Source organism: Typopeltis vanoorti, chromosome 5 (genome assembly GCF_054136105.1).
Source record: "Typopeltis vanoorti isolate ZY-2024b chromosome 5, IOZ_Tvanoo_1.0, whole genome shotgun sequence".
In the NCBI taxonomy this organism is placed as follows: Eukaryota; Metazoa; Arthropoda; class Arachnida; order Uropygi; family Thelyphonidae; genus Typopeltis; species Typopeltis vanoorti.
The window spans coordinates 27,340,520-27,366,747 of record NC_143553.1 but is presented as its reverse complement, the minus strand read 5'-3'; the positions used below and the strand labels follow the sequence as shown (position 1 = coordinate 27,366,747).

Here is a 26,228-nt window from a genome sequence, read left to right as displayed (position 1 = left end):
TATGAGGATTTCAACTTCAGAGACATAAACTGGAAGGAGAAAAAATCACACGACAGGAAGGAAATGGAATTTATACACTTGCTGAGAGATAATTACTTGAAACAGATTGTGATGGAGAGGACTCAGAGATGCAAGAGTGTTGAATCTTGTTATAGGATCAGAAGACCTGTACATAACTAAGGTTGCTACTCTGCCTCCAATTGAAAAAAATGATCATGTGTTCTTGATTTGGGAGATAGCAAAACATGGAAATTCCAGTTAAGAAGGGGGTATATGTGGAACTGCCAGCAAAGGTTAGTCGATTGGTAGAATCTCTGCTACAAATGGCTCACGCAAGTTAAGCAAGTCTGAGCGCGGTTAGTAGTTGGAAGGAGAACAATCGTTCGATGCTGCTGGCACTCTGCTCAGGACTGGCCATTCTCACAGAGTTAACTTCAGCCTGTAAACTGACGTATGTCAGACCTCTGTACCCTCAAGGGCACGTGGGGATATGACAAACAAACATATGTGGAACTACAAGGCAGGTGATTATGATACATTTGGGAGCAGCTTGAAGTGGTACCATGGCATAAAAATCTGCAATGGAACGATGTTCACAGAGCATGGGGTATGGTCAAGTAGTATCTGGAGGAAGCAACATCACACTGTATACTCAAGTTCAAGTGGGTAAATCAGGTAGGAGTTGGATGGATGAGTAGTATCATTAAGTATGAGCTGCAAAAAAAGAAATGCTGTGAAACCTCATATTCAACATTCCAGACATCAGAAACTGCCTTAGTCAGTTGCTTCTGGACCTTTCTAACATCTCTCGTACTTTTGAAAACCAGGTGACCAAATCTGTGCACAGTAATCCATGTGTGGCCTAATCAAAGCCCTATACAATGGAACAAGAATCTCCTTACTTCTACAAGTCTATATCATCCAAGAGAAGATATTATTATGCCAGAGGTGAAAGGGACTGATGTCAGAACAGAGGTTAATGAACTGGAGGTACTTAAGATATTACAAAATCTGAATACAAATACAGCTGTGGGATTCAATGGGATATCAGCTCAGGTTTTAAAAGAATGTGCAGAGGAACTGGTGATGCCTTTGACCAGCTGTTTAATTTAAGTCTCATCTCTGGCAAAGTCCCAAGAGAGTGGAAGGAGAGCAAAATAACTTGCTCTCCTTGCAAAATAACTAAGTCTGTGGTAACAAATTATAGATCAGTCAGTATTTCAGGAGTGATGTAAAAGTGCTGGAAAAGTTGGTCAAAAAGAGAATTCTGGAATGGGTGGATAAGAATATGATACTCTGTGAGGTACAGCATGCTTTGTGAAAGATGTCATGTCTTAGTGATTTGCTAACTTTTTTATACAGATTGACAGCTGAGTTGGATAAAGGGAATAGCTACCCACTGACACTGCTGGATTTTGCAGTGTCAGTGGGTAGCTAATTGGGATGGATATGAAATTAGTGATGTGGATACAAGGGTGGCTGATGAACAGATACCAAAACTTAGTAAATGGAGCAGAGGAATCCAGGAGAAAGCAGGTGACTAGTGGTGTGCAGCAAGGCTCTCTGCTTGGACCACTACTATTTTATTTGTATGAGGGATTTCTGAAAAGTAAGGTAACACTTTTTTTTTTTTCTTGAGGATATTTATTTAATAATAGGAAGTTGAAATTATACACAAGAAATAAGTAAACATGCACTACTTTTCCACAGTCTCCAAATTTATTGATGCACTTGATAGATCTATCAATATCAGTACTGAAGAATTCCATGCCCACATCCAGTAACCAACATCACACTGCCTGATGAACTTCCTCATCCATAGTGAAATGCCTTTTGGAAAGGTGTTTCTTGTGTGGGCCAAACAAATGGAAGTCTGAAAGTGATAAGTATGGGCTGTAGGTGTGTATGTGTGTGTGTGTGTGTGTGGTGGGGAGGGAATGTGGCAGAGTTTCCCAACGATTACAGTGCAACCACTCACGAGTAGAATTTTGGCTTTCAGTTTGTCTAATGATGCACAGTAAAGCTCTGCATTGCTTCTTCCTTCCTTCAGGAAGAAGTCCACCAACAGAACACCTTGGCAATCCCAGAATTCTGTGGCCATGACTTTTTGGACAATGGGAACAGTTCTAAGTTTGTTTGTTTTTTGTACACATGAGATTGTGGATGTTTCCAGGTCACGGAGGTTTCTCCATGACCTGGAAACGTTTCATTTCCTGTGAAATATTCTCACTCACCTAAATCACTTCCTGTGATTTAGGTGAGTGAGAAGATCCTCACCTTTGGTGCTGTATATAGCAACAGATTCTGGAGATACATCCCTATGTGTTCCTCTGAGGATTGTATTCTCTAAGCTCTCAGGTCGAATTTTATGAACATTTCACAAGTTTCTACAAACATTCAGCTTTGAAATGATGTTGGATCTTTAATATCCTTCTTCTGGTTCCCATCTGCCATGCGGCCGGGGAGAGTAGCTATATGCTACCATTCTAGGGAGAGATGATTATGAGCAAGGTGGTTTCCCGTTGCCTTCCTTGCCGTGAGTATTTTATGACTGTAACCTGTGTGTTCACGGGGCCGGTTTGCCTGCTTGCGGGATGAAAAACCCCAGATAAACTGGCGGAAAAAACCCTGCTGCCCACGCCCAAGACCGGCTAACTTGGCTATGGCTGAGGAAGATCCTTAAGCTCCTCATGTCGTGGACGGGAATCGAACCTAGGACACTCCTTCCCCAGGCATATGGTTGCGAAGCGCAAAGCCACTAGGCTAACCGCGCGGGACTTTAATATCCACTTTTCCTATTAATTTACATAACCGAAATGGCTCTTTTTTTTTCTTTTTTTTTTTTTTAAATTAATTACTTTTACTCAGCTACCAGGAGTTCACTCACGAGAAATACATTTCTCTGAGATTTGATTTCTTTAGCACTGAATGAGTGTTTTTGCTCTCTTAAAGTTTCTGTCTTGGGAGAGCTCTTTAGTAGATTGGTGTTTGCTGGGATGGACTCTATCAGGGCAACTTTGGTGAATATCTTTCCTTGGAACATAAGCAGTTCTGCTTGGTGGTAGAGTGAGCCTGTCACTGAGTAGAACCATTGCTGAGTTAAATGATTCTTTGGATCACTCATTGAGTTTAGAGTGATTTAGGGAATCGACTGGTTTTTGGATCAGGCTCTTTACTTATATAGTGGTCTCTGAAGAGAATTAACCAGTTCGAGAGAGCTGTCAGGCCAGTGAAACCTTAAAAAATGCACTAATGAAAGGCGAACATATGGGCGCAATGCCGAGGATTGTGTTCTTGTAAGCTCTCAGGTCAAATTTTATGAAGCTTTCATAAGATTCTACGAGCTTTGAAATAATGTTGGATCTTTGATATCCACTTTTCCTATGTAATTTTGCATCTCCGAAATGAAGCTGTATGGCTCCTTTATTATTTTTTTTAAGTGATTTGAGTATATTTACCATGATGTTGCTTGCTACCCTTGTTTTCGTATTTGCTGTGAATTATATACAGTTTATAACTATTTCATTTTATTGTCGTTAATAATCGCAGATAACTAAAATAACAGGAACAAAATGAAAAAAAAAAAGAATATAAAAATAGAAGTAGATGAAAATAAAAAGATGTGTAAACCTATGTACATTAGATAGAAAAGATTAAAATGATTAAATTTAGTAATGGTGGTGTATCAAATATATTGAGATAGGCTGCCAAAACTTATTCATCATTCATAATTTTATCTGTCCTGAATGTAATCTTTACTTCTACTGTTGGACTTAGAGTGTAAAGAATCGTGGGATGTGTGTAAAGGCTATACTAGGTGGGACATCACCTCCCTCCAAAGTTAACACAAAGATTTTGTGGAGTTTTGGAGTACTGTCTTCCTCACTCCACCACTGCATTTACCTGATCAAGCCCAGCTTTTTGTGCTTGGGTCTGTCCCTGAATCAGCCATTTATTCTCACATGAAAAAATTGTATCAGCTTTACCTCCTAGTAATTCAGCTTCTGGCCCTGATGGCTTTCCAGTGTGACATTTAAGGAAAGTGCCCATTCAGATCCTTCAAGATCTTCTGAACATTTTTCTATCAACTAAAGTTATTTCACCTTATTTATGGAATTCAAGAACTATATTTATTCCAAAAAATATTAGCCAAGAAGGATACTGCTAGTAGTGCTACAGATTACAGGCCTATCACAGTTTTTTCCCTATCAACTAAAGTTATTCCACCTTATTTATGGAATTCAAGAACTATATTTATCCCAACGAAGGATACTGCTAGTAGTGCTACAGATTACAAGCCTATTACAGTTTTTTTCCTATCAACTAAAGTTATTCCACCTTATTTATGGAATTCACGAACTATATTTATCCCAAAGAAGGATACAGCTAGTAGTGTTGCAGATTACAGGCCTATTACAGTTTCTCCTGTTCTTCTTCGACTTTATCATAAAGTGTTAGCCTGCAGTTAGACTGCAAAAGTGTATCTAACACGACTTTCGGCAGAGAGCCTTTGTCCCTTTGGATGGCTGTGCTGAGAACATCTATATTCTTTCCGCCCACCTTTCCGATTCCCTCTGATGTCTTAAGCCTTTGTTTATGGCTTTTCTGGACCTTCAGGAAACCTTTGATAGAGTTTCTCTTCCTGCTATTTTAAGAGCACTATCTATTGCAGGCTATCCAGCTTCTTTTCTTTCATATATTTTAGAGTTATACTCTAATAATTCTCTTACTATTAATATTGGGGCCTGTGTGACTTCTATTCCCCCAGCTCGCGGTGACCCTCTATCTCCACTTTTCTTCAACTACATCATTGATGAGTTTCTTCGTTTTCTACCTAACCATATTGGTTACTTGACTGGACAGTCGACTTCTTTCATGTTAGAGGTCTTACCATAAATGTAGAGAAGTCCTACTCATTAGCACTTGTCCCTTCGGACCGTGACAAGAAACTAAAGGTCGAAAATCTTGAGTTTTTCTTGCACGATAGGCCATTGCATTGCCTTACTGTCCTGTAGGAATGGAGATACCTTGATATCTTCTTACACCGAAGACAGTCTTCTATTCTATTTTCTTTAGAAAATGCTTTATCATCTTTAAGAAAAGCTCCTCTCAAACCTCAGCTAAGGCTTTTCCTCCTTTCAAATTATTTGTTCTCTAGGTACTATCATAACTAGATACTCGGGCATACCTATGTCTCAGTACTGTTCCGTATGGATAGGGCTATTTGCTCTGCCGTTCGTTTGCGGTTTAGGCTTCCTTTAGATGTTCCTTTAGTTTGGGGCAGCTCCTGATTTCACTAGTGTTACCATCTCCCTTCATGGTGTGTAGTGCAGTGAGAGTTACAAAGACTTGACTTCTATAAGCATTACTTTGGCAGACATTAAAATCTTGTCATACTGTTGCCTATTTTTATGCCATGGTGAAGGATGGCGGACTTGGTATCTCTTCCCTCTGCTGGCTTATCCCACGCCTCCATTATAAAAGAATTAAGAAATTAGAAATATCCACTTCTTAAATTTGCAGAGATGCATTTCATTGTCCTATTATCCAGGAAGACCTTTGGCATACTATAGGGTGGACCAAGTATCAAGATCAGCTGATAGAGACTGCATCAGCAGAGCATAAGAAATGGGCTACTCAGCTATTTAGCTCTGTTGATGGGGCATCACTTTATGGATCTAATCTAGTTCCTCCCCAGCATCAATGGGTACAGGAAGGTACTAGACTCCTATCTGGTTACGAATTTATTGACTTAATCAGGTCTAGGGTCAATGCCCTGCCCACGAGGGTCCTCTCAACCCACGGCTGTAGAGGTGACATAAGTTGTAGGGTAGGTTGCCGTTACAGTGAAATCCTTTCTCATATTGCCCAATGTTGTTTTCAAACTCATGGTATTCGGGTGAAGCGGCATGATGCCATGGTCTCCATATTAAATAACCGGTTGAAAAATAAAGGTTAGGAGACTGTGGTGGTTGAACCACACAATAGGACTACAGCTACTATTAGAAAGCCCGATTTAATTGCAAAGAAGGATGAAAGAGTTTGGCTTATTGATGCACAGATAGTGGGAACTGTGCACCCACTTGTTGTCAGTCATAGAAACAATATCTCATATTATGGACAGAATATAGATCTTGCTCGACAGCTTGAAGAGGAGTTTGGGGCAGCTCCTGATTTCACTAGTGTTACCATCTCCCTTCATGGTGTGTAGTGCAGTGAGAGTTACAAAGACTTGACTTCTATAAGCATTACTTTGGCAGACATTAAAATCTTGTCATTTAGAGCTTTGCAAGACACACTGGTGGCCTGGATTTGTCACCAACAAATGACTTCTAGAATACCTCGTACCAGCGTAGGATAGATCTTGATGTATTTTGGCTTCAGTCTTTCTGGCCTATTGCTCTGGTAGACCATAGTATGTAGCACTGCATTTCAGTGCGAAGATTTAAAAAAAAAAAAAAAAAAAAATACCTTGCATTGCTGTGTTAAAAATAAGGGTCGTTGTTAGTAATACTACCATGTTATTCGTAAAGCATTTCGGCGAAAATTATTCACGTTTACTTATGCAGAATATTGTATACGACTGCTTAAAAATGCTATTAAACAATTACATGCATTTATAACAAGCCTTAATTCATTATACATCAGTGATCTGGAACCTAACAAGTTACATGATCATGGTATGACTGTATATTAAACTTCCTATTCAGAAATACAAACTTTGCACAAGTGCACTACTGCCTGGCTTGGCAATTAACAGCGGTAAAACAAAAACAAAATCGCTTGTGTAAAAGTGTAAACAAGACCGTAGTTCTCTACTGGCATGAAATCTTTATCTGGAAGTCAGTATTTTTTTCTCAAATTTTTTACATTACAGAAATAAAACTAAATTCCAGGTCTGACCCTTTTACATGTCTGATACCAATAAATATCATAATTAAACAGCAACAGGCTGTAAAACTATTATACAAAGATTTCTTTCATATAATAAAAGTTGGTAGAGCCTCTACTACTAATGGCTCATGCAAAAAGTTAATCAAGTTTGACGGTTAGTAGTTGGAAGGGGATCAATCGTTCGATGCTGTTGGCACACTGCTCCCTCGATGAGTCTTTGGATTCCCTGGAGGTGTTACATAATAATAAAAGGTTACTGAAGAAATTACTAATTAAAAGAAATAAAGTATTAGGATTATATGTTTAGTGAAATTTTTACACATATAATAAAAACTGAAAGTTATCCTTTCCTTTTTATTTATTTATATTTTCGAAATCAGCTGTCACTAAAAGTTTAAAAATGTGTAAGATATCGCTAGTTAGCATATATCCTACATAGGCCCACCCTTAGAAAAACGGGGGCGGTTCAATAATAGTAAAACTAGTATGAAGGACAGAACTTACAAGCATTTTTTTTTCTCCTGTCTGTATGTGACCTTAGAAAATATTTTCTCCGGTCACATATAGGCATTTCACAACAGCAATCAGATCCTGACACACTATTGGATAAGCCTCATTGCTAAGACAGCCTCGAGGAAGATTGGAAGATTGGACTGCTGTCACTTTCCTCCTGGGCAACAGTAATCAAGACCATTGTATGCCCAGCCTACCAATATGTCGTCATTATCACAGATATCTCAGAAGTTCAAGGTAACTGGCTGTGCAGGAAACACGTAAAGTTTTCTCCTGAGGCAATTTACACACAAGGAAGGCAATACCAAGATCCTTCCGCCTAAAGGGAAGCTTGGGGGCTTTCCTCGAAATAGGATACTTGAGTAATTCCATCAATCCATCTGCTTTCCATCTGAACAGGATACTGCAATCCAACGACTGTCTTGTTTGGTATTACTTGGAGTTCAAGTTTCTGCCTCTTTGGAATTATAGCTCACCAAGGATCCAAAACAGAACTTGCCACAGTGTACTACAACCAGCTTTGCCAGATTTTACAGCTCCATTCTTTGGGTTCTGTAACATCTGGGGAAGCAATAACTGGTACATATTCATAAACATTTTCACTACCAATCTTTTACCATCTACGTACTAACATCCCAGATCTAGGGACACACATCAACAACAACAACATCCTGTTTGGTCACCTAGTAAGACATTGTGGCTACCCTAGGAGATAGGACCTGTCATGAAGGACAGCATACCATAACCTTCCAGGTATGACCTTCCAGTCAACTTTAACATCTGGTGATTTCACACCACCAGGAACCCCCTTCAGTCTCCTAAAATATCTGGAGTAGGCTGAGTGATGTGCTCCACATCCCACTCCTAATTCAGCACACCTGTGGGATTCAGTGTGAAAGAGTTTAACATCTGATAGCACTTGTAGTTCTTTTTTTTAAATTTTTTTTGTTTATCTTCAATTTTTTTTATTAATTTGTGTTTCCTTTTTGATGATCTTGTCTGCATATTAAGTTCTTTCAATTGTCTTACTTGCTTTTCTGTTTCTTCTCCAGTTTCTCCTTGTAGAACAGTTGAATGTTTTTGCATTACATTGTGTACCTGTTCAGTTGTTGTTTAGTTCATTATTGGTAATTTCAACTGATCTTCCATCAGTATTTGACTAGAAAAGTTGCTCCTGCAGATCTGGAATTTTGGGACTAATGTCTAACTGATTTGGTCCCACACTTTTTGTGATTTTACCAAGTGTAGTTTGCTTAAAGCGCCGTCTTTACTAGGCTGAATTGGAAGATCTGATAACTCTTCATTATGCCTGTCTGATATATATATGGTGTTCTAATTGGCTCTAAAGAAGCTCCCACTCTTTCTGCGAAAGTTCTAAAAGGACAGGTGTTTACGCGGTGTTTGGAACTTTCACATTTCTGACAGGTTTGAGGCACTGATTAGCGACATGTCTGATCCCCATGCAATAGAAACATTTAGATTTGGGACAGTTACCACCTGAGTGATCATATGAACTGCAACGTAGGCATTGACGTTGTACTTCAGGATAGTTTACCATAACTCGGGTTGTACCGATGTTGACAAAATTTGGTATGGTTGTCTTCATATCCATCGTGAAGGTGACATCACCAGAAAACCAATTTGGATCTTCACTTGACAAACCCTTTCGTATATTACTAATCTTATCCCATTTCGAAAATGTCTGTATAAGAATTTCATTACTATTCTCTATATATTCCATCGGAAATCTTTCGATTTTTGCTGTTTTTACCTGGCTCCCGACCATTACAGGAATAACTGTGCTGCCTTCGAAAGTAAAACCTTGTAATAGTTTGTCTCTTGTTTCCACATCTTTAATTACAATTAAATATTTCCCTCCACCATAAGGGAAGGAAGAATAAATCTTGTTTGCACCGACTATCTCTTTTAAAACCTTAGTTATCCATCTCGCTTCTTCACATCTGGGAATTTCAATTCCTAGAGTTCACACCCTTGGAGGAATTGGTACCATGATCTCAAGTGGGAAAAGACTATAACCTCTGCATTTAATTGGAAGAAAAAAGACTTTCAGTCATAAGACTGAGAATAAAATAATCCCCTGGTACAGAAATAATTCTACACCACCAGCAAATGTTTGTTTGAGCTACTATAAATGGTGGCCGTGATGCTGCTAAAAGTAATCCCATAATGCAGATACTAACTGCACTACCAGCAATCCTAATATTTATTAAAAGAAACCAGTGTTAATGGGGACGAAACCACCACTAGCACCAGTAAAATAAATTAAAGTGAAAAACAAACAAAAGAAAACCAAAGTACTTATCTTGCCGAAAACCGAGATCTCGTCAGTGGGAGCCAGACCCAGAGGTGATGCTAAGTTTGAAGTAATGCCGAAGTCATAATTTCTTATATGAGTAGCCAAAAGGTGTTACACCTTATTATTATTAAAATACTCTGGATTAGAGATAGTTGTTGGAAGTTTTTTCACTTGGTTATACTATAAATTAACTATAAATGATATAATTAATAAATTCACTATAAATTATATAGTTAATAAATTTACTATAAATTAACTATAAATATAAATACTATAAATATAATTAACGGCTATTTTAGCCTGTTTTTGTTTAGGAGTGTCCCTTATATTTAATACATTGGCCAACATAACTCAAAATGGGGTATATATATATATATTTTAGGGCATTATGGGCGAGTATAGAAGGCAGTTATGGCAGAATAAAAAATGGGGAAAAATTTTGTACATACCTTGTTTTTGGTTTAAAGATGCCTTCTAAATCCAAGCTCTTGTTGAAAGGTTGTATGTAAACGGGGGGGGGGGGGGAAGAGAACATGGGGATGTGCTTGATTGAGACACTGGCACATCCCCATGTTCTCTCCCCCCCCCCGTTTACATACAACCTTTCAACAAGAGCTTGGATTTAGAAGGCATCTTTAAACCAAAAACAAGGTATGTACAAAATTTTTCCACATTTTTTATTCTGCCATAATTGCCTTCTATACTCGCCCATAATGCCCTAAAAATATATATATACCCTTTTTTGAGTTATGTTAGCCAATGTATTAAATATAAGGGACACTCTTAAACAAAAACAGGCTAAAATAGCCGTTAATTATATTAATAATATTTAAGAGGAGTAGCATGGGAATTTCCCAGAAACTATACTTAATAAATACTATAATAAACCAAGTATATTGTACAATGAAACCTGTGGAGAATTCATGACTAAATGACTAAACAAACACACTCAATAACCACAGTAATAAGTTTTAATAAGTAAATATTTCATCCTAAGTATCTTAGGATATCGTTAGTATAGTTAATTCAAACAATACTAGGAATAACATACATTTAGGGCGCATGATTACAATGGAATTCCAATATGCATGCAGTAGTGTGTTATAGAATTAAAATATATCTGGAGGGGAAAAAAAAACAACAGATTTCATTAAAATAAGATAACATATATAAAAATTATTTTACACAATTTTGTATGACAATTTCCCATACTTTAGGAATAACAAGAATGTCATTACAGTTTAGATTTGGTCTGTGAAGTAGGGCTTCAGCACTTTCTTTATATAAACGTTCATGTTTATATAAAGATGTATGTAGAAGTTGGGTCTTTTCCCAATGGATCCTATGGTTTGTGTTATATGTAGACCAAACCTCTACATAGATCTTTATATAAACATGAACGTTTATATGAAGAAAGTGCTGAATACCTACTTCACAGACCAAATCTAAACTATATGGTCTATAACTTGTTACCTTCTCCTAAAGGCAAACTCTCACCTCTGATGCTACCTGGTGTGTATGAGGTTCCATGCTCCTGTAAATTGTTTTGCTATGGACAGACCGGTAGATCTGTTGATAAATGCATTTTGGAACATCAAGACCATATCCGTCTTATCAAACCACAGAAATCTGGCCTTGCACAACACAGAGTTGAAAACCCAAACCATTGGATCCATTGGGAAAAGACCAAATTTCTACATAGATCTTTATATAAACATGAACGTTTATATAAAGAAAGTGCTGAAGCTATACTTCACAGACCAAATCTAAACTGTAATGATGTTCTTGCTATTCCTAAAGTATGGGAAATTGTCATACAAAATTGTGTAAAATAATTTTTATATATGTTATCTTATTTTAATGTAATCTGTTTTTTTTTTTCCCTACAGATATATTTTAATTTAATTCTATAACATGCTACTGCACACATATTGGGATTCCATTGTAATCATGCACCCTGATTGTATGTTATTCCTAGTATTGTTTGAATTAACTGTACTGACGATGTCCTAAGATACTTAGGATGAAATATTTATGTATTAAATTTTATTACTGCAGTTATTATGTGTGTTTGTTTAGTCATAAACCAAGTATATATTTCTTGTTATCTTTAATTTATAATATAACCAAGTGGAAAAACTTCGAAGAACACAGAAGTAATTCATCATTTGGATTGAAATCTTGTAAATCTACTTAACACATTGTATAAAAAAACAATCTCTTTAAAGATATAAATAAATTGGAGAAGACACCATTGGAAAGGGCATACCTAGGAACTGGAACAAAACTAGAGGAAATATAAAAGCAATCAGCAAGCTCATGAGTAGTACAAAGCACAGACAAGATGTAATCAAATGGTAAGGAAGACAAAATGTAATCATGACAGAAAGTTAACTGAGTATGCCAAATAAAATCCTAACTTAATTGTTTCCTGTGTGGCAAGTTTAAGGAGACATGGTTATGAAAGGATAACTTTAATGAATACAGATAATAACAGATGACAGAAGTGGAAGAAATAGTCAGTTTCTGAGTAAACTTTTTCACCCTCATTTTGGAGGATGTATCATTCAGGTAGAGAAAATGTAGCAATTAGTAACAGAGATTGATGATTAAGAATTAAGGTAGATGAACTGGAGGTTTCTAGGATGTGGCTTTTGTGTTATGATAAAGTGCCCGAATATCAGCAGTCCTCTGACAGTTCTGTTTAATTTAAGTTTCAGTACAAGCAGCCTTAAATGAAAGAGAGCAAGATAATTGTTTTACATAAGGGAAGCTCTTAAGGTAGAAAGTAGAAGTATAGATTGATCACTGTCTTATGACAGCGATTTAGGTTTTGAAAAAATTAATTAAGGCTAGGATTTAGAAATATGATACTCTAAGAGTGAAATACTTTGCAAAGAGTAACTGTATTTTTTTAAAAGGAAATTACAATGTATACCACTATATTAACTAAAATAAATTTTATTAATACTTCCAATATTTCAGCAAAGTTAAATTTCCATCATTAGGGAATAAAAAACAAGGTACATATATGCTGCCACTATACAAAGTAATGAAGATGAAGCGTGTCAAATGAGAGTAGGCCTAAAGTCCTAAAAAGTGGGCTAAATTGGGTGTTCTTGGTTGTTGGGCTGAAGTGTGGAGGATGAGAGTTTCTCAGATCGAAGAAAATTTCATGCAACCAGATTTGTTGAGGTTAGGACAGTTTTATAAGGCAGAAGCAGATTCAAGGAAAAGTCTGGTATTTATATTTGCTGTGATGGGATAGAGTGGCTTGTTTCCAGTGTATTCTATGGTGGATGTCTAAAGTATGGTCAGCATGGCCTGAGTGGCTCTAGTGATATAGTCTTTATGTTCAGCAATTCTGATGTTCGCTACCTTGTCTGTTTGGCCATAGTAGGATAGTCTACAGTTGCAAGGGACTTGGCAGATCTAAAGACTGTGGTTGGTCTTTGGTGGAGTGGCTAAGATATGCTAATTTTTTATATGGTCTATAGGTGGTTGAAAGGTTGTATTTTTGTAAGATTTTTGTTAATTTTTTGGATGTGCCTTGGATATATGGAATAGCTTTGTGTAGTAAAGGAAAGGTGTTTCTGTAGTAATCTTTGTACAGGATCCTATTATATAAATTGAAGCAAATATGGATCAATATGAAGTGTGACATTAAAGAATAGCATATAGTGAGTAGAATGAAGGAAGGGGTGGGATAGGTGACCAATGTGTTCTAGGACTCTGTACTTGAGCTGTGTTGGTTAATTTATATGTTAGTGATGTTGGAATGAATTGAATCGGAATATTTAGTTGTTTGCTAATAATGTTAAATTGGTGAGGGGGAGCAATAATTAATACAAGTGATGTAAGAGTGGACAAAGGATAATAATCGCCATTCACTGTGGCAGATTTTAAGATTGTGCACTTTGGGATGAAAAAAATTATGATCTTTTACAGTTCACTGTAAAAGATCATAATTTAGGTTTTAGTGATTTAGGTTAGGGATTTGGGAATTTGAATGCATAAAAATATACAGGTAGTGATAAGGCAGTTATTATCTCCCTTTTTATAAAGCTTTGCTATGACTACATCTTGACTATAATGCACAGGTTTTGAACTTTAATTTCTTGAGTAAAAGGAGAGGAGGATTTAGTGACCAAGATAGTAACTGATCTATGGAATGCTCCCTACATGGATAGGTTGCAGACCACTGCACTAGAAACTTTTGTTGATGGGCATAAAAATAGGGAATATGATTGAAACACAAGTTACTAAATGGCTTTTATGGAATAAATATAGAAGACATTTTTCAGTGCATGGTATAGAATTAGGAGTCTTCCTTGCAGGTCGAATAAGATTGTGGTTAAAAGGGAAGGGCCATTAAGACTAGATTTTTTGATATGAAGTGAATGACTGTGCTGCTGGAGATAGTTTTGAGTGATTTATCAGTGAATGAATTTAAGGAAAGCTATGATAAGTATTGAATGATGATTAGTGTGAGTCTTCTGCTGTCAGTCCTCAGATTTTATAAAGATGCCCATGCAATAGATCCTGTTAGATACATATCAATAACCACAATGTCATTATTATTCAGGACCTCCATGGAGTCACAAGACTCATTATGGGAGGCACACCTAGACAACAAAGAATCTATCTTACCACTCCTTAAACTTATTCACTGTTTGTGTTCTCACCACCTTATCAGGTAATGCATTCCATGGTTCAGCCACCCTCCATGCAAAGAAACCAGTCCTCACTCTCTTGCTCATGACTTCTTTTTGCAACTTTCAGGAATGTCCCCTTGTCCTCACTCTTTCCCAAGTGCCTGTGACTACTGCTAAACAATTTAGATGTCTTAGTCATATCACCTCTCCTTCTTTTAACTATGAAATTTTGCAGTCCACATTCTCTCAGTCTGTTTTCATAACTAACATTGTATAGACCGATATCATTTTGTTATCTGCCTCTTTACTCTTTCCAATGTTAATTTATCCCCTTTCAAATCCTGGGGAACAAATCTTAGCACAATAGTCCAGGCGTGGTCTGATCAGTGCTTTATACAATTTTATCATACCTCTTCTGTCTCTGCTGGTCAGTGTCCTTCTCAGTATTGCAGCAAACCACTGGGCTACCTTCACTAATATTATATACTGTATATATTTTTTAAGTTGAAAATAAAATAATAATAATAATACCTAGAATGCACAGTGGATATGTGAGGGAGAGAGAGAGAGAGAGAGAGAGAGAGAGAGGTAAATTTAGGCACTAAACTTTAAAGACATATCTATAGAAATTTTTGATAAAATTAAGAATGGTATAAATAAATGAACTTTTTGAAGAATTGTTTTTCCTAAAACAGATTTCTCTTTATATTGTTCTTACTTTTATTAAAAAATTAAATAAATGCATATATATATATATATATATATATATATATATGTTAAAGATACCAAGCAATTTTAAACCTGGTTTTAAACCAGGTTTAAAATTGCTTGGTATCTTTAACATATTTATACCCAAGGTAAAAATACTTTCTACATTTATATATATATATATGCATTTATATATATATATGCATTTATATATATATATATGTGTGTGTTTAAAGATAATGAACTGAATTATTTCTCTCTTCCATAATTTTCCCAATTTTTTTAATTTTTCCAATTTTTTATAAATACCAATTATTTATAGGTATTCAACATTGATCATTTTCATTTCAATAGTCTGTTCATGCAATATATGTATTGTGCATGATATGCATGTCTTTGATATGTCTGAATGAATAAATGCATGTTTAGGCTAGTTTACACTTATGCTAAAATTTAATGGAATGCATTCAGTATAAAGAGAAGTAATTAAACGGTAGGTTTAATATTGGAATGATTAAACTTGCTGCTTAATTATTTCTTTGTGCCATATCAGAATTGAGATCAGTAGAATAGTGTATCTAATTGCATGTTGTTATATGCCACGAAATGTGGAGAGCATTGATTGTGTAATGTTTAGGCAGATTAATTGGACAAACAAAAGGAAGATAATCCTAATGGGAGATTTTAATTATAGGAATGAGGATTGGAAAGAAAATATAGGATATGGTAACAAGGAGAGTGAATTCGTTGTGTTTCTGCAGGATAACTATCTAAAGCAGCATGCGATGGAAGCAAAATGAAGTTTATTGGTGTTGAATTTGGCGATATCCTCACAGGATGTGGTTGTGAATGAGGTGTTAACACTTCCACCTATTGGTGAGAGTGATCATCAAGTTCTGAGGGCACATTGTAAGTGCAGCAAAGACTGCACATTATATTGCTGCTACAATGAAAAGTACACTGACATGTATGCCTCTATATTAGGCATTGGTCCAACCACACATGGTGCTCAAATTTAGTTGCCTAGTTTTCATAGAATGAATTATAAAAAGTTAAGATGGGAAGAACGAGAGGCTATCCTGGAAGTTGTATAAAGAGATGTGGTGAAGAAGGGAGTCAGGAGTAGATTTTTTATGTGGAGAGTTGTTGTTGAGTGGATTTCCTTGCTAGAAGTCATAGAGGAGTGTAATTAACTTCAAAGTTCATTATGATAAACATGTTGCTGGTTGAGTGGGCTTTCCAGAATGAGTCTTTTGACTCCATGGAGGTTAAAGAAATAATAATAGTAATAAACAAATTATGCACTGTGTCTTCATTCTTTTCTCATAAACACTACTTCATATTGTACAGTAATTTAACTTTTTTTTTGTATCTTAAATAGATATGGATTTATCTTTTGCAGAATGTGGAGGATGTAAAGAAGAACTAAAGGAAGGCCAAGCTCTTATTGCTTTAGACAAACAGTGGCACATTTGGTGTTTTAAATGTATTACTTGTGGTGCTGTATTGCATGGAGAATATATGGGCAAGTAAGTTATGTATTTAATCAAAAACATTTAGTAACCTACTTAATTTAGCTAAAAACAAAACTTAGAAAGTGGATATTTAATGAGATAAATTGTATTATAATTATATAAAACAAGCATAGTTAACTGCAGAAAACTAAAGTTTCTGTTATTTACTATTTCCTAAAGAAGCAGCAGCAGCATTAGATTATATGGCTTCTTTATGTATTAATGTATGTAAAAATTAAATTCTATACAACATGCAATTTCTTAACAGTTCCAGCCATTCATCCATCATGTATCATCTCCATGAAGGATGTTGATATCATGAATTTCTGTACTCTCCTATCATGATATCCTGTGTTGATATTATGTTTTTGTTTTCCATCTATTCTACCCTCTAATAAATTGTATTGAAGATGTGTCTCACAGTATGGCCCATGCATACTATTTTTCTTTTCCGTATTATTATTATTATTACATTACACCTCCACGGAGTCCCAATACTCATCGAGGGAGGGCACCTACTCCATAACTCTCTGTCTCCACCACTGAAATCCACCAACTACACCTAATGCCTACCACCCGCCACCACTACTAATATTTTCACAGACAATGACAAACATCCATGTCCACGGCGGGATTCGAACCTGCAGCCTTTTGGCTGGAGAGCGGATATGCTTACCACTCGGCCAACCAGGCCAGCATATATGTTCTTTATATTACATCCATATTGCTGTCATCATTCCTCTTCTTTTGTACTCACGAGATCTTCACTGCTCTTCTGTATCTCCATTTTAAGAAGACAGGGATTATTTATTAATTAATTATTATCAATCTTCATTTGTTATGAGATTTTCTCTATAACGATTATTTCTATTTCCAAGTGTATTTACAAAAAAAAATTTTTATGCTTCACATTTCATTTTTGACAAAATAACATCAATAATGGGCACATCGCAAGTGCCAACAATATGTATTATGAAACCAAAACTAATAATGTACTAACATAAACAATTTCTAAAAATATTCATAATTTTAAATTTAATTAAATTAAAATTAAAATTAAATTAAAATTGCCTCAGGGGCTCACTTTAGTGAGTACGGGCCTGGCAAACCCAAGGTACCTGATGCTGGACCATGCCTTACTTCATGTAATATGCATCTGTTATATTATCTGTAGACTGGTCCCTCCTCTTCCTCCCTTGCTTCTTTCTTTCTTCTCTTCTTCCTCCTTCCCCCGAATGATATTAGAGTATTCGAGGGGAATCTTTCCTATTTTGCTGTGTCATTTCGTCTTGTGCTAACAGGACATTATCAAACACTGTAACATGATCAGGCCATCAAAAAATGTTCATACCACATCGTCCGTTGCGTGGGTTACCAAGGGATGCGTTCAGGTTTTAGGCAGAGGGACCCATTTGAAAAATATGTTACAGTCTCCATTAGACACCACTCCTCAGCACTCTGCTAGAGGAAACTCCATCAATGGGCCCGCTACCCGTTTGGGGAGGTGTTTAGGGGCAGCGCAAAGAAATGGTTCTGCAAAAGCACTGAAATGGCAATGACAATGGCACCAGACTATGGCTTTAGGAAACTGGAACATCTTCTCTCTGACAGGGAAGGAGTTGGAACTGGTCGAGGAAGCCAAGCACTACTGGCTAGACTCAGTCAGGCTTTCTTCGACCAAGAGGAGAGGCTCTGGAACTGTCGACCTGGATAAGAGGTGGAAGCTCTACTACTCTGGTGTGAGCCTGACAATGTCTGCTCAGGCGGGTGTGGGGATACTCACAAGCCCCCAGCTGTCAGACTGTGTTGCTGAGTGGATCCCATTGGGGGGGGGGATGGGTGTGTGTTAAGGCTTCAGATGAAAAACCATGATTTGGCTGTGGTGCAATCCTGTGCACCTAATCTGGAGTCAGAATACTCTGCCTTCCTAGAGGAAGTGGATGCTGCTTTTGACAGGGTGGCAGACATGGAATCAGTCCCTGACCTTAATGCGAATGGGCTGAAATTATTGGACTAACAGCTTGTCCATAATGAATACCTTCCTCCAGCACCGAGAAGTCCATAAGTATACCTGGTACAGGGATACACTAGAACAAAGATCTCTGATTATCTTCTTTATAGTCTCAGCAGGCCTATTTTCTTCAGTGTTGGACGTTTGTGTGAGAAGAGGGGCAGAACTGTCAACTGACCACCACCTTGTTGTTTGCACTCTACGGCTTCAGAAACCAGATGCTATCATCAATGCTGGTAGGCCTAAGCAGCTATACCGCGTGAAATGGGAGACATTGGAAAATGAGGCTGTGAGGAAGAATTTTGCAGATGACATTTCCTCCAGGTTCAAAGAGATTCCCAAGCATACTGCAGATGTTGAGGAGAAGTGGAAGCTGTTTAGAACAGCTGTCACTGCCTCTGCACTCTCATGCTGTGGCAGAAAGCAGCTCAGCGTGGCAATGGGCAGTGAGAAAAGGAAACCTTGATGGAACCAAGAAGTCCAAAAAACTGTCCGGGTAAAAAAGGAGTCCTACCTAACATGGCTTAGGGTCAGGTCACCTGAGATGCGTTTGTGGTATGCTGAGGCAGAGACAGCAAAGCAGAAGACTTGGGAATCCTTTGGAGAAAGATTAGACTCATCCTATGCAAATGCAAACAAAGTATTCTGGCAGACCATCCGCCTTCGAGGGAGGGAAATCGTGCATAGCAAGGGCAATTAAGGCCTCTGATGGTGCACTTTTAACAATCGAGAAGGATATCCTCCACAGATGGAAGGAATACTTTGAGAGCTTTCTTAACCTGGGTGGCCCAGCAGTTGTGGACATCTGAGAGGTGCAGATTGGGGCAATGACTAGTCTCATAGCAGAAGAGGTCCATTTAGCAATAAAATCGCTAAAATTGTGCAAGGCTGCTAGCGATAATGAAATTCAGCCAGAAATGCTAAAAGCCTTAAATCGAGACGGCGTTCTCTGGCTGACTTGAGTGTGTAAGGCTGCTTGGATATCTGGGCGAGCACCAAAGCAATGGCAGACAGGCATAATAATTCCAGTCTTCAAGAAGGGAGACCAGAAGGATTGTAGTAACTATTGCGGCATCTCTCTGCTCAGCCTGCCTGGGAAAGTGTATGCTAGGTGCTTGGAAAGACGGTGGAGGAGCATAGTTGAGTCAAAGTTCCAGGTAGAACAATGTGGCTTTCGTCCTGGTAGAAGCACAACTGACCAAATCTTCACTTTAAGCAAGTCTTTGAGAAATCTTGGGAATATACCAAGAATGTCTACACATGTTTTGTGGACTTGGAGAAGGCATATGACCAGATTCCTTGGGGAAGCTTTGACAAGTAGTACAGGAGTATGGAGTGGATGGCCAACTATTAGCTGCCATCAAGTCCCTGTATGAGTGCTCAGAGTTTTCGGTCAGGGTAAACAGCACAAAGTCTGAACCTTTCACAGTCTCCGTTGGCCTCCGTCAAGGGTGTGTTCTGTCACCCCTCCTTTTCATAATATTTATGGACTGGATTGATAGGCACAGAAAAGGCAGTGAGTGTGTCAGAATTGGAAAATGTAGCATTGGACGTCTGCTTTTTGCAGATGACCTAGTTCTGCTTAGCTCTTCCACAGATGACCTCCAGCGGACCCTGGATAGGTTTGTAGCTGTTTGTGCAGACACTGGAATGAAGATCAGTGTGGCCAAAACTGAAACATTTGTGGTCTCAAGACAACCATCCCAGTGCACTCTGCATGTAAGTGGAGTCTCAGTGAGGCAGGTGGAGAAGTTTAAATGCCTTGGGTCCATATTCATGAATGATGGAAAATGGGATGTAGAGTTAGATACTCGAATTGGCTTAGCAAGTTCAATATTGTGGGAGCTTGGCCGTTCAGTAGTATTGAAGTGGGAGTTAAGCCAGAAGGCAAAGCTGGCTGTCTTCAATACAGTTTATGTCCCCATCCTCACCTATGGTCATGAGAGTTGGGTAATGACCGAAAGAATGCGGACACGAATCCAAGCGGCTGAAATGAGGTTCCTTCGAGGGGTTGCGGGGCTGACAAAACTCGACAGAGTCCGAAGCTCTGCAATTCGGGAAACCCTCAATACTCAACCGCTGCTTCTCCGTGTTGAGGGATCACAGTTACGTTGGTACGGGCACCTGGTCAGAATGCCACAAGAGAGGCTCCCTCAGCAGGCCCTCTTTGCCAAGCCAGAGGGTGGGAGGCCACGTGGAAGGCCAAGGACTCGCTGAATAGATTATATCCAAAACCTTGGGTGGACACGTTTCGGAATCCCACCAAAACACCTGAACTTGGTGGCAGAGGATCGTGACCATTGGAAGTTCCTCTTGCAGCTGTTGTCCCCACAACCCAATTAGGAAAGGTGGGACTTGAAGATGTATGTATGTATGTATTAAATTAAAATTCAATATTTAAAATTTTAAAGTATTCATAATTTTAAATAAGTAATATTTTATTATTAATGTTTTTACATCCATATGGTGAAACTGTTGATCCTTCTAATATCTTCTTTGTTCATTGTCCATATTTCTACTTTAGAAGAATAGGCCATAAGATGCATTTAATCATTCTTGGTGTAGTTTTCGCTTATTTCCTTTGATGTCAATATGGTTTCATTCTGTTAAAGTTGATTTTGCAGTTGCTTTTCTTTTCCACATCTTTCTCTTTACAGTGTCCTAAGTAAAATATTTGACTAATTTTATTATTTCATTTTCATGATGATTCTTAACTTTGGAGTTTATTTTTCTCTGATTATTATAATTTCAGTTTTAATTTAATGTAAGTCATATTTTTTATCTTTTGTACTTATTTGTTCCATTAATTTTTGCATATCTTTCTCTCTCTCTTAGCATTCAGTATAGTATCATCTGCAAAAAGATTCTTTGATAATTTTTAATCCCATCAATTCTTAAATACCCCCCCCCCAAAAAAAATCTCTTCAATATAGAGATTGAACAGAATGGGGAAAAAAGCACATATCTGTATGTGAAAGATTTCTGACAGTTCTTTGTTAAGTTTTAAGTTCCCATTTTGGTTCCATTAAATGTTGGGCTATCAGTATTATGGCACATACCTGTTTGCGTCTCTTATGATGAATACTATCGAATGCTATATTATAATCTACAACACAAAGATAAACACCTTTTCACCATTACCAGTTTCCTTTCTAGTATCATTCTAATATTGTTGGTCCACACGGTTAGCTTAGCGGCTTTATGCTTCGCAACCATATGCCTTGGGAAGGAGTGTCCTAGGTTCGATTCCCGTTGACGACATGAGGAGCTTAAGGATCTTCCTCAGTCATAGCCAAGTTAGCCGGTGTTGGGCGTGGACAGCAGGGTTTTTCCTCCAGTTTATCTGGGGGTTTTCATCCCACAAGCAGGCAAACCGGTCCTGTGGACACACACGGGTTTCAGTCAGGAATACTGACCCAGCCATAGGTCTGATTCATCAGCTATGCCGGTTCCGTAGCTGAATAAAATTTGGGGGGAACTGAGATGGTACCATACATTCCCGTAAAGGGAACTCACAGCTGCTGTATCATCATATGATAATTAAATTAATTCTAATATCGTTCCTCTGTGTTTCACAAATCCACTTTGAATTTGGGAACAAGGAGATTGAGTTTGCTGAATTTCTGAGAGATAAATATCTTAATCAGCATGTGACTGAAGCAAATAGAGGCTTTAATGTTTTGGATTTGGTGATAACTTCACAAGATGTAGTTGTTAATGAGTTGTTGACACTGCCCAAGCAAGTACCTCACAAGTCATCATGAGGTACTTGCTTGGGAAGTGATGAAACAAGAAAAGGTTACTGCCAAAAATGGATACATGTGATAGTGTAAAGCAGATAATTATAGCAAGCTCTGTAGTCAGTTAGCATTAGTACATTGGGTAGATGAGCTGAGCAGAAAAGATGTTAGCAATGAATGGAAACTCACAAGGCAGTATCTGATAAAAGCAATGTATAATTGCATACGAGTAAATAGAGTAGGAGTAAAATGAATACATGAACAGTGAAATCAAGCAAGCTGTGCTGGAAAAGAAAATGTTATAGAGGCAATACAAGACAGTTGGTGGTGATGTGATCCATGAAGAGTATAAAAGTGCAGGCTAGAAAGGTGATTTCTTTACCATGCTATGAGCATGGTAAAGAAAGAAAAAGTGCAATATGAGACGAGATTGGCTGGTCAGGCCAACGTTAACTCAAGGGAATTTTTCCTCTATGGCAAGCAAGAGAAAGAATAATTATGGCAGGTTGACATTGGTGGATAGTTATGGCTGCAGAATATCAGTTGAAAGGATATAGTGGAATTGAGTGAGCACTTTATCAGCATATAGCATTCAGGTGTAAATGATGTGGCACAATATATAGAAGGGAGACAAATATTAGGAAAATTGGAATCTGAATCAGAGGTGTATCAGTTGTTGGTTGGATTAGATGTTAATAGGGCTGTGACAATGGATGACATATCACCACGTATTTTTAAGGAATGTGCACCACAGTTGGCTATGCCCTTTAGCTGGTTATTTAATGAAAGTTGTGCAGTGGGTAGGGTTCCTAAGGAGTGGTGAATTAGTCATGACTTCTTAAGTAAAATAGTACCAGTCCACAAGCATGGTTCTAGCACAGAAGTTTTCAATTATAAACCAGTCTGTATAACTTTGGTTGTGGTCAAGGTGATGGAAAGATTGAGCAGGAATAGAATTCAGGATTGGATTGAGGTATAGGCCCTGTTTTAGCAATTTACTTGCATCTTATTATTATTATTATTATTATTATTATTATTATTATTATTATTATTATTTACGCCTCCAAGGAGTCAAAAGACTCATCGTGGGAGGTCCCTCCTAGGAAACACAAAGTCTATCATACCACTCCTTAAACTCATTGACTGTTCTCGCTCTCACCACTCTATCAGGCAATGCATTCCACGATTCAACTACCCTCCATGCAAAGAAACCACTTCTCACCCTCTTGCTCACAGTTTCCTTTTGTAACTTCCAGGGATGGCCCCTTGTCATCACTCCTTCCTGCTTCAACCCTGTGGGTGTGTTAGATAAAGGAGAATCATATACATTGATATTCTTGGACTTTGCAAAAGCAATTGATTGATTACCATATGATAAGTTGGTGTACAAGCTGCAGAGGATGGGAATATATAGTGTATTAGTTAGATGGATCCGAGATTGGCTCTCTGAATGATACCAGCAGATTGTGTACGATGGAGCCATATCTGAAAAAAGGAGGGTAAGTAGTGGCATGCCCCAGCGCTCTTGGGCCCCTGCTTGTTTAATTTGTCTGTAAATGATATATCATGGGGACTGACTGGTGATCTTTAGTTGTTTGCTGATGATGCACAGCAGGGGAGAATTATAAGTAGCACTGCTGATGTTAATTCCCTTCAGGAATCTTTGAATAAACTTTTGACTTGGACAAAGGAGAGGGACTGTAGTTTTAATATCAATAAGTGCAAAGTGTTGCCTTTTGCAGTGCAGAAATATAAGGCTGTGTACTATATCGATGGTGCTGTATTGCAGGAAGTGGATGAGATTAGAGATTTGGAGTAATGGTTGACAGTAAACATGAAGTTTAGAGCATATTGTTAGTGTTGCAAAAAAATAAAACCAGCCTGGTTGGCTGAGTGGTTAGCGTATTTGCTCTCCAGTCAAAAGGCTGCAGGTTTGAATCCTGCCGTGGGCATAGATGTTTGTGATTGTCTGTTAAAATACTAGTGGTGGTGAGCAGTAAATGGCACTGGTGTAGATGATGATAGTTGCAGTTCGCTGTAGTTGGTCAGTTGTAGAGTGTGTGCCCTCCCTTGATAAGTCTTTGGACTCCTTGGCGGTGTCACGTAATAGTAATAATAATTACTTTGAAAAATTGCTAAATGAAACAATCAGTAATAGCACAGTGGTAAAAAAATCCTCAACTGGCATGCAATCAGGATACATATCCATACTTGAAGTAGAAAAATCAATCAAAAGACTGAAATGTGGAAAGGCAGCTGGAGTAGACGATATTTGACCAGAAATGCTCAATTATGAAGGTATAAAAATCTTGCAGTGGCTGCACTGCATAGTTCAGAAGGCCTGGACAGAGGGACAAATTCCGGATGATTGGAGTAGAGCTCTCAGTACCCATATATAAAAAGGGAAATAAAACTGAATGTGAGAATTATAGAGATATTTCTCTACGGAGTGTTCCTGGTAAGATTTACGCAATTGTACTTGAGAAATGTTTGAGAAGGATTGTGGAAGAAAAGCTTGGTGAAGAACAAGCTGGATTCAAGCCAAATAGAGGCTGTCAGGATCAGATTTTCACTCTACGACAAACAGCTCAGAAATCATGGGATTATAACAAAGATCTGTATTTAAGTTTTGTAGATCTGGAAAAGGCATATGACAAGGTGCCAAGAGAGAAGCTATTCAAAACTACAGTTATATGCTGTCAGTGGGACATTATATCAAGAAATTAGTCTTTATTTGAATTATTAGTCAGCAGTTAGAATTGAAGGAAGTACAGGAAGATGGTTTAACATTAAATCTGGTGTCAGACAAGGATGTACATTATCCCTTCTGTTATTCATTATCTATATGGATCACATTATGAAGGAAAGTGGTATTAAACCTGATATCAAAATTGGAGATGATAATCTCAGCTCTTTACTTTATGCAGATGATGTTATACTTCTAAATAAATTTGGTACAAGTCTGCAAGATCCTTTGACTAAATTGAATAACTGTTGTAATGGATATGGTATGAAGGTCAGCAATAACAAGATAAAGACAATGAAAATAGGCAGAAACATTTAAATATCAACTGCATTGTGAATGGAGAACCTACTTAGGCACGATTTTTAGTGAAGATGGTAAATTAAATATGGAAATATACAATGTAATCAACAAAGCTGGTATTGCAGGAAGTCAACTGAATAAATTTATATTTAATAAGAGAGAAAATAGTCAAAACACTAAATTAGCTGTATACAAGACAGTGTTCAAGTCAATTTTAACTTATGGATCTGAGAGCTGGGTTAGAAATAAAACACTTTACCAAAGACTAGAGATCGCAGATATGAGAGTCCTGAGAAAGATTAGGGGTGTGAACAGATGGCATCAATGGCAATATCATATTAAAAACAAGGATATTAGGAAGGAACTTGACATTGTTAGCATCTAGGAATGTGTTAGCAGAGTTAATCTCAGATATTAGGTCACTTAAATAGTGACCTAACATCCTAAATGTGAGAGGAAAGATTAGCAAGACAACTGTTTTCTGCCAAGTTGGCAGGAAAAAGACCCAGACTAAGTCCAAGATATAGGTTGATTGATATGGTAAAAAAAGTGCCTTAGAAGACAGAAATATAAGATATGATAATGGTGGAGTCTTTACAGGTAACAGATTGATTTGGAGGAAAATTATAGTTAGGATGTAGAATGGATGTAGATAGGAATTTAGTGGTGATGTAAGTTTTTTTATGTAGTACTATCATATCCTGTACACACCCTTTGAGGGTCCATATTAGGAATTTGATGATGATGATGAATTGTCAATGAATGGAATACATTACCAGAATATGTTGTTAATGCAAGGAGTATTAAGGATTTTAAGATTCTGTATGATA

General features: G+C 37.6%; 1 protein-coding gene across 2 annotated transcripts in view; it reads left to right on the top strand.

The window, feature by feature from the left end:
* The window catches only part of LOC150106272 (actin-binding LIM protein 2-like), a 614,582-nt gene that overhangs the window by 162,102 nt on the left and 426,252 nt on the right, over positions 1-26,228 (top strand). For both annotated transcript variants that reach the window (XM_090392297.1, XM_090392298.1), the window contains exon 5: positions 16,490-16,616. In XM_090392297.1, coding sequence (XP_090248423.1) covers positions 16,490-16,616 — 127 coding nt within the window. The remainder of the gene's footprint in view (positions 1-16,489; positions 16,617-26,228) is intronic.